The 9,632-nt window shown below is 46.3% G+C and overlaps 1 protein-coding gene across 1 annotated transcript; it reads left to right on the forward strand.

Moving 5' to 3' along the window:
- Nucleotides 1-2,250: 2,250 nt before the first annotated feature.
- LOC307236756 (ras-related protein Rap-2a-like) lies at nucleotides 2,251-2,877 on the forward strand (the record flags this gene model as incomplete). Its single annotated transcript, XM_080009265.1, has 1 exon — nucleotides 2,251-2,877. One exon carries the CDS (start codon nucleotides 2,251-2,253, stop codon nucleotides 2,875-2,877), a length of 627 nt encoding a protein of 208 aa, XP_079865391.1.
- Between the last annotated feature and the right edge of the window lie 6,755 nt (nucleotides 2,878-9,632).

Genomic DNA, 9,632 nt, shown 5'->3' on the forward strand with positions numbered 1-9,632 from the left:
TATTAAATGCATAAATGATGAGGGGATGGGTAACATCATTTGTGCCCCTATCATATATTCATATTATGATATCAAATCAAAGCAGCGACTACCAGTGTTGTCACGTGAACAAAGCTTCTAATCTCGGCCGTAATTAGGCGCACGTTCGCCTTCAGCGCAGGTGAAGGATTCAAGTGGTATCGTAGCAACAAGTCTCAATCAAAGCCGGGGCAACGGCAAGCATGTGACAGCATGGGACGAATATAATGACACTTTGTCGAGCGCCGGACGCTTTGGCCCCACGTGCAAATAGCACGCTTTGTAACCGCCGACCAATGAGAGGCCTGCGTTTTGAATCGTCGGGCGAACAATGGGGGGTGGAATCACGTTTTTCCAGCTGAGGAAGGTTGGCGCTGGAGGGTGGGGTGCAGCATTCACCTGCATTCCACCACAGGGAATGCTGAAACGTACTACCTGTCTCCTCTCTCATACAGGACTAGTCACTGTTGAATTTAAGGACCCGATCCCTTCCACCGCTCAGGCTAATGGATGCGATGACACATTAATTACCTGTGAATCATGAGTGAGTCTATTTCACAATGCACCACAATGGGCTTTAATTTTCTAAAAGGTTATTGAAAGGTTATCATTATTATTTTTATTATTTTTATTATTTTTATTATTATTATTATTATTATTATTATTATCCATATTGTCGGTCAGGCCAGACCAACCTAAAGAAATAACCCCTCCAGCATGTACTAGGAGCATTCTGGGGGACAAATTCACTTGTTGCACCACCTAGATCTTCTCCATCTGGAGGGATAAGTCTAGTACCGTACTATTTGGGTCTCCTCACCTTGGGGTCTCTTCTCCTTGGGGTCTCCTCACCTTGGGGTCTCTTCTCCTTGGGGTCTCCTCACCTTGGGGTCTCCTCACATTGGGGTCTCTTCTCCTTGGGGTCTCTTCTCCTTGGGGTCTCCTCACATTGGGGTCACCTGACATCGGCGTCTCCTAATTTTTGACACTCCTCACCTGGGGATCTCTTCACCTTGTTGCAGAAACCAGCCTCTTGTATACATTCTAAATATCGAAACACCGTCCACTGTGTTAAAATTGGATCAAGCAGGGAAATTCTTCTGGGAAATGGCTTTGTTAATCTCGTGCAAGTCTCTCTGCAGAAATAATTTCTTTGTGCTGACAGATTTTTGCAACAGCATGAATGTGAAGCAGTGGACTGCTGGTAAGGAAATGGAATGCTTGAAAAGAACAACAACATGTCAGAAAACACTTTGTTCTGCAGCGCTGATAGACGGACACGGCTATGAATAACTAGAGTCTCCCTCTCCCTCACTGCCATTGAGTCCAGATGAATGTCTCGTACGTTCAATGGGAGTCACGAGTAGTCACATGTGTAGATTGAAAAGAAGGCCTCACACATCCCTGACACGTAAGGAATAATGAATATTCATTCAGAGCAGCCCTTCTACAAGTTCTGTACTCCCTCTGAACAGCTGTAGATCACAAAAGTCATCCGCTCACCGGTCAATACGTTGTTAGACGCATTTTCCGGCAACTCCTAAAAAATATTTCAAAGCCAGAATTTGATCCACTGAACACACTGACGAGCTGATCTGACAGTTTGAGATTTTGAAGAGGAAAGGTCACTTTAAGGTCTGCATTGTACATTTAGCGAACTCATTAACACCTAATACATAATATATTGTATATTTTGTAATAAATGCATGTCTCCTAACTGGTCGCATGCCAAAAACCATCGGCAAGGTATTTAAAGTCAAAAACATACAAACATATCAATGTGTTATATATCGTAGTCTATATAACATATAAAATTACATCAAATCTTCTTTTCTCTCACTTTTTTGTATCTCATTTGAATGAGCCTCTGTGATTGGCTCTCACAAGTTCACTGATGGAACTACACCGCTCTCCTGATTGGCCGGGAGCAGGACGGGGGCTGAGCCGTGGCAGCCAGAGCGGGGCTATAAATACAGAAGCAGCCCCGCCGACCCGCTCACATGCACCTTCTGCGGTGGAATGGTGGAGGGCTGTGGCACATCCGGCGCTCCAGCACATCATCACTCGGCAGCTTCAGCTCAGATCAGGTCAGGTTTCTTCTCCCTGGGGCCAGGCTCAACAGATCAAAAACTGGGAGGGAGGGAGGCAGAGCAGAGAGTAAGAAAGGAGCGGAGAGAGAAGAGCTTGCAAGGGAAAAAAAACAGTGGGGAAAAGAGCACCCCGAGACCCAGCATGTCTACGGAGAAAAAGGAGAAGACGAGCGTGCGGCTGGTGTTCATGGGGGCGGCCGGCGTGGGAAAGACCTCCCTGATCCAGCGCTTCCTGCAGGACACCTTTGACCCCAAGCACCGGCGCACGGTGGAGGAGCTGCACAGCAGGGAGTACGAGGTGGGGGGCGTCAAGGTCACCATCCACATCATGGACACCAGCGGCAGCTACTCCTTCCCCGCCATGCGCAAGCTCTCCATCCAGAACGGCGACGCCTTCGCCCTGGTCTACGCCGTGGACGACCCCGATTCCCTGGAGGCGGTCAAGAGCCTAAGGGAGGAGATCCTGGAGGTCAAAGAGGACAAGTTCCCGCCCATCGTGGTGGTGGGCAACAAGATCGACCGGCGGGGCGAGCGCCGCGTGTCCAGCGGGGACGTGCTGTCCACGGTGGAGCTGGACTGGAACAACAGCTTCCTGGAGGCTTCAGCCAAGGACAACGAAAACGTGGTGGAGGTGTTCCAGGAGCTGCTGCAGCAGGCCAACCTGCCCAGCAAGCTGAGCCCCGTGCTGCGCCGGCGCAGGGAGACTTTCCCCAAGGACGCCAACCATCGGCCCCCCATGAACAAGGCCAACAGCTGCCTCATCTCCTAAGAAAACACACTAGAGACGAACGGGAGGGAGAAAGTGAGAGAGAAACTAGCCGGGGGGCTTCCATTGTACTGATGCTTATATGTCTGGTGCCGCTGCTAGTGAAGGGTCGCCGGGTGAGGGAGTCTCCGTCGGCTTCAATTTTCCCGGCATCCTCAGCGGACGCAGCGTAGCCTCCTGCTAATGAAGGCATAGGGAGGCTGCGGGGGGTTCATCTCATACCGATGAATGTCGCCACTCTACTGTCGAACAATCGTCTCGGTGTGAAGGGGGTGTGGGAACGCTCCCCCGTGCAAACGCAATTCCGTGTCATTAGGAGGGGAGCGCATAAAATAACGCCCGACAAACTGTTGTGCTTTATCAGAATCACCTTTGCTCATCTTTTTCTGTCCGCGAACCGCTCTGTAACGTGTCTCTGTGCCTGTTTTGTGCAGTAACTGTGAAGACGCCGACACCTGCGGGTGCACGTGCACGGGCGTACGGTAACGTGGGGGGGGGGTGGTCTGTTGACGGCAAAGGATGTTTCAGCGGACCACGTGGAAGGGTTTTACTTAGACGATCAGAACTATGATGTAATAATTAAAATAATGTATGATACGCGTGCGGCCGCGACACAGCAGACGTCGCGCTCCTCACCCGGCTGAGGTGCGCTCCTGTGGTTTGACGCTGCTTTATGTTTACATGAAAGTCTCTTTTTGCACTGTATATTTTAGTTTTGTTGTTTTGTTTCAACTTGAGGAAATGCATTTGTTTTTTTAATCCATTTGTACATTGTCCACCATCGCTTGAGCCTCCTTTTTGGTCACTTGTCCCATCTCACGTGAATAAACTGCACGTTTAAAAATGCAAATGTATTTGTCTTTGAGTCGTCCAATTTGATAAGGCCATTACGAACGCCGCCACGGTGAATGATAACAGCAACTCCTTTGCACATTCAGTTCCCAGTGTCACTCACGTGGTCATATCTGGTGCTAAGATGATCTGAAATGGGTGCGAATGGTTTCCAAATGAGCTTGATAAAAGCTGTTTTTATCGAATGCAATCAACTTTTTTCAGAGCTGATTGGGGGATGATTGGACTAATATAATTGAAAAGTTCTCTGAGATGTAGTCGTTAATGGTTGACTACCAGCTATCAATGTGCTAAAAAAAGAATCCTCGGTCATGGTATGTGGCCAAACTCGTTAAATAATTTCAACTAGACCAATCAATTGTTTGTCCTTATATGAGTTTGCTTAAGGGTCAATTGGCAGACCTTAATCCTATATGCACCGATAGATTACACGGCCAGGACATCAAGTACCAAGTCACATGCAAGCAGGTGAATTAAGCATTACTTTTGTACCTTGGATAAAAGGTTTCCCAAATACATGGCATTTCAATGCACATTGAAAACTGACGGCCTTGCATTCTTTTTCGATTCTATTCAATTTTTGGTGACCTTGGACTTACGCAAGGATTGATGGGTTTCCCTGAAAGACAGAAAAAGCTCAGATAACTTGTTGGCCTGTTGCACTAGAAACATTTAATGTGGCCTCGCTGCTCAAACTCAATTGACGTCGTAAGTCACACCTTCACTCCTGCGCTTACCTCTATCGCTCTCTAGTGGTCAAACCAATCATTTGAATGAACGCTCATTGCAGCTGAACGAAGACGCAAGTACTGCTTCAACAGACATGACATACCAGACCAAAACAATGAATCAAGGTGTTATTTAAATAACTACTATTCTAATATTTCTATATATTTTTCGTTTATCGGTGCGGCGGGGCAATGTGGACTGTTTTAATTATGAGGAAGTCACATCATTTAGTTTGGGCGCAGCAGGTGCACGTTACTCCAACAGGTAGGAATCAAGGTGGACTGAAATGGATCTGTTTTTCATTTTATTATTATTATTTTAGGGAGGCTGTGACTAACCGCCTTTCATCGGGGCTCTTGTGGTCACTGGGGAGGATCGCTGTCATGATGAAATCACCCCACCAAGAATAAAACCCCCACTAATTCTGAATTTGTAATTGAGTTTATTCCTCTGAATAAACATCACTAACCCCTGTGCCCTTCCGCATCTGCCGCCTCCACTAGAATGTCAGTTACAAAATAGGGTTATATCAACCCTCCAAATTTAGAATGCAACAGAACATCAAGTCCATAGTTAAAGTGGTAATCCGCATGTTTGGTTTGTTTAAAAAAAAATACCTATTTGATATTTATCCCATATTTATTTTGCTGTCACAATAAGAAACAGCCTTTCAGTGTATTTTCCGTTTGTTATGCTTGTGCCGCTCTCCATGTTCCCGTCTTTGTGGCGGGATACGCCACGTCTTTGCCGGCAAGAATGCAAATATCGGGCGCGGTGAAAGAAATAAAAAGCAGTCGAAGCAGTCGTAGAATTGAATAAAGCAACGTCGCGAGTTGTGGTCAGTAAACTGTGGATGTGGATGAACATTCCCGATAATGACCAGAAAATCTAACCATCCCCACCGCCTCAAATGACCAAGAAAAAAATAAAAAAAATAACACAAAATCAGGAGACGGGAGGGTCACTTTGGAAAGAAAGTGAGCAAAGACGAGGGTAAACACGGACGTTTCAGTTTCCAGTGGAATCCCGGCACTATATACGTAGTGTGATACACCCAACACAGACGATGTCATGGATTACCACTTTAAACCCCATTTGCACTTGAATTAATTTGTAGGTCTGGAAACAATGAAACTATGTTTGCATGTTCTTCACTGAGGTAGGGTCGCTCCTTGATAATAAAACATAAGAGGTTCCAAGCCCCCAGACAGACAGACAGACAGATAGACAGAGAGACAGAGAGACAGACAGGCAGACAGGCAGAAAGACCGGACAAATGACAGGCAGACAGACAGGCAGACAGGTAGGTAAACAGACAGACAGACAGATAGACAGACAGACAGACAGACAAACAGACAGACAGACAGACAGACAGACAGACAGACAGGCAGGCAGCAGACAGGTAGGTAGGCAGATAGACAGACAGACATGCAGGCAGCAGACAGGTAGGTAGGCAGATAGACAGACAGACATGCAGGTAGACAGACAGATCAACAGGCTGACAGACTGACAGACAGGTAGGTAGGCAGACAGACAGACAGAAAGACAGGCAGGTATGCAGACAGACAGACAGACAGAAAGACAGACAGACAGACAGACAGACAGGCAGACAGGCAGGCAGACAGACAGGTAGCGTGAGAATGTGTTCCCCTCTCCCAACAGAAACAAGGTTCTTTGTTTCCCTCAGACAGGGAAGTGATCGTTCCTTATCACAGCTCTGCTTCCGTGTTCCTGTTCCACTTCAACTCACATCTGCTGCAGGGACGCACGCAGGTACGGCTCGATCTGCCTTCACCGCTTTTTTATTCTGCTAGTGTTTGGGAGCAAGGCTAAAAAGAAAAAAGCCCAAATAATTGTCAGTAGAAAATGCCTCTATGTGCTATGTGTTGATGGACAGACAAGCGTGGCTGGCTCTGCCCCTGGACTTGGTCAAAGCTCCTCAGTGGGATTCAGACGCCTGAGAGGTTTTGAACAAGTGCAGGGTCCTGGGCCGTGGCTCTGTTTTAATTCAGGACACGACCTGGATCTGTGTTATATTATTATTATTATTATTATTATTATTATTATTATTATTATTATTTAAGGTTAAGTCAGTTTTACATGCACATTGTAACAACACCTCACAGGGGAAAAAAAAAAACAAGACAAAACCACCGAAAGGTTGGAAAAGAAAGAAATGAAGGTGCACTGACGACTGTCGACTCCTGCCTGAAGTTTTAGAAGTTTTAGAATATAATGGAGGACGAATTGAAGTATAAATGATCTAACCACTGTTCACCAATGAGTAACAATCTGGTTGTTTTACAGCTTGATGCTTTTACCGCACAACATTTCAAAGTTGTTCATCCAAGAGCTGAAATTTTGACTTTTGGACTTTTTGACTTTTCTGACTTTAATTTTTGTTCCTCCAGTTCAGGTTAAAGGACATCAACGTACGAGCTCTAATAAGTACTTTCGGGGTACCAGAGCAGTTTCCTCTGGTATCTCTCTACTCTTCCCGCCCCTCCGGGTGATGGAGCTGACGGCGTCAGGCTGGTTCTCTATTTCAACTTCACAACATCTGCGTTTCATATCTGCAGAGTGAAGCGGCGTCCGTGCGTCGGCGCTCACCGCCCTTCGCCGTGCACTTCCCCTTTTTCCCCGGCTTTAAAACACACTTCTCCCCGAGCGCCATCACGTGACATCTGACAGCGTTTCGACCCCTGCCGTGTTGCCGCGGTAACACTGCCCGCAACGAGATAAGAAACGCGACGGAAGAAGCACAACTTCCCCGAAAAAGATGGAACCGTATTTTATTGACCTTACTGCCGCCGAGGTCAAACAGCTGACGGTGGAGGGTTCAACGCCGACACGCCTTTTAGAGACACTCAAACAGAAGACAACATTGTAAAACCATTACACACATGCGGACGGATCTGGGTTGGCATGGCAACAGTATCCGCCCAGTAGCCAAAGCCATGGGTGCTTCATGAAAACGACCGGTTTGCGACGATTTGCGGCGCGGTGCCGCCGGACGGAGCGCCGGCTGAAAAGTAAGCCGACAGCCTTTCGCAGAAGAGGCGCGCGGCATTCGCTTGATCTGCGCTTGCGTGGGGGCGGCCGCTGACCACGCCCGCCGCGTTCTCCCTGCGCGTGGAAAGGCTGCGTGCGCTAACCACCATCTCCCCCCCGGCACAACACGTAGCACGACGTCAGGGTCCAAGCTCGACCTTTGACGCCGCATCCACCCGGACGACCTATCAAGAGAGGTAATAACGCCGGCATTTAACACTGCTACGTCAGTGTCCGACGCTCCGCGCTCAAGTGTGGAGGAATGGAATGCGGGGGCCACCGCCCGATATTTCCGACTCCTTGTCATTCTTGTTCTGGCGTCCCCTTTTCACTGGGATGTATCCGGGTCCATGCAAACAGTTGAGTCCTTCTCAAAGGACGTGAAAACACACTTTTCTATCCGAGCAACACAGACATTACCGACGGTCCGGAAATGGGAGGACCAACAACGTCAACGATGGTCCAGGTGTGAAAACAGAAAAGCAAACTTAACGAGAACCAGAATGTTGGGGTCAGGGGTAAGGCGGAAACAAAACGCACAAACAAATTCACCTTGAACGCATGCAGGTCGTCGAGGCGATCCAACACCCCCGCCTTTCCAAAAAAGATATTTCCGTCAAATAGGAAAAGTACTTCTTCCCAGTGTCACGAATAATGTCCATCCATCACCGTGTTGGTATTTGTGCTTTCAGCCCTGTTCTCCTGTCAGCTGCGCTTAGAATCCAAAATAAATATCTGTCATGAGAGGAAGCTTTTTCTGATTTCAGTGTCAACAGAACGCCCGCCTGGAAGAACTTTTTGCAAAAATCTTAATGAACCTCCTGCAAGAAAGGAATGAATAACGGGCAAGATCAGATATATTATAATATATAAAAATATATAATAATATATAATAACATATAATAATATATCATAATGATTTGACAGGGGCGGCCCGTTATTCCAAATCCCCAAATGTCTAAAAAATGTTGGGTTAGAGATGGTTACGTTTAGGTTTAATGTTAGAGATGGTTAAGTTCAGGTATAAGGTTAGCGATGGTTGGGGTCAGGGTGTCGTCCATGTCCAATGGGACATTTTTTGGACTATTGTGGTTTCGGAACAATGGCACGGCACCAATGGGCCTCAGAGAAACCACAGTCTCCAGCAGTCGGAAGATTGTGTATAACGACTGTTTTGAACTGCGCTGACGAAGACCCTGATGAGGTTCCTCCAACAAAACTCTCTCGGTGAAGCTGAACATAATAATAATAACTTAAATTTAACATGAAGTTTTGCATTTTTTGTTTTACATACAGTGAGCTCCATTCTGTTGGTTGTAGCCCCCGTTACGGTTTTGAGATGGTTTATTTGGTTTGAGTTCAACACGTGTGCCTCTGTGAAGACTTTTAGTAAAGTGTTATCCATGCACTCTTCATGGATCCCTGATGGAAGGTGGTGCAATTTGCTGTTACCCAACCTTCTGTTCAACCCAGGTCATGTGCGCACCATTTCAAAACGCTGAACCTCCTTTAACTAGTCCTGGGCCTGTTGCCTTGTTCCAATCCATGGATTTCCCAAATCAATGAAGTTCGTCAGCAAAATCTTTTCCCCAATTGCAGCCCGAATTGGATATTCCTCCGTTATAGCCATCACAATCTCCTTCCACCTGGGCAAGTATTCTGGATTACACCATCACGTCAAGGGAGCTGCAATATAATCATCTTTTGAACACGGGAGGGAGCGCTCTCCTTTGTTCATCATCAGCTGTAGACTTGTGATATTTAATTCCAAGTCTTGGCCATTGCCAAATGTACCTCAAAACAAGTTTGTCCCATTCCTGAAATTGTTGGTCAGTTGGATCTAGTGGAAGGGATAAAGTCTGTTCATTTTAATCGATTCATTAACCAAAATTCACAAGTGTCAGGTCCCATCTCATTATGTCTTCCCTAATCTTTTGGTTAAAATAAGTCTTTTCACCATTGTTTTTTTGGTTTTGTTTTTTCCTCGAATGTACTATTCATTCACTTTACATCATTAATTACTTTAAAACTATTAAAACCTAAATTTCTATAAAGCAATTTGAGCTGCTATGCATGCTGGTATGTGAAATACTATACAAATTATTATTATAAAGAACACAAGTAGC

Source organism: Zeus faber (assembly GCF_960531495.2).
Source record: "Zeus faber genome assembly, chromosome: 11".
In the NCBI taxonomy this organism is placed as follows: Eukaryota; Metazoa; Chordata; class Actinopteri; order Zeiformes; family Zeidae; genus Zeus; species Zeus faber.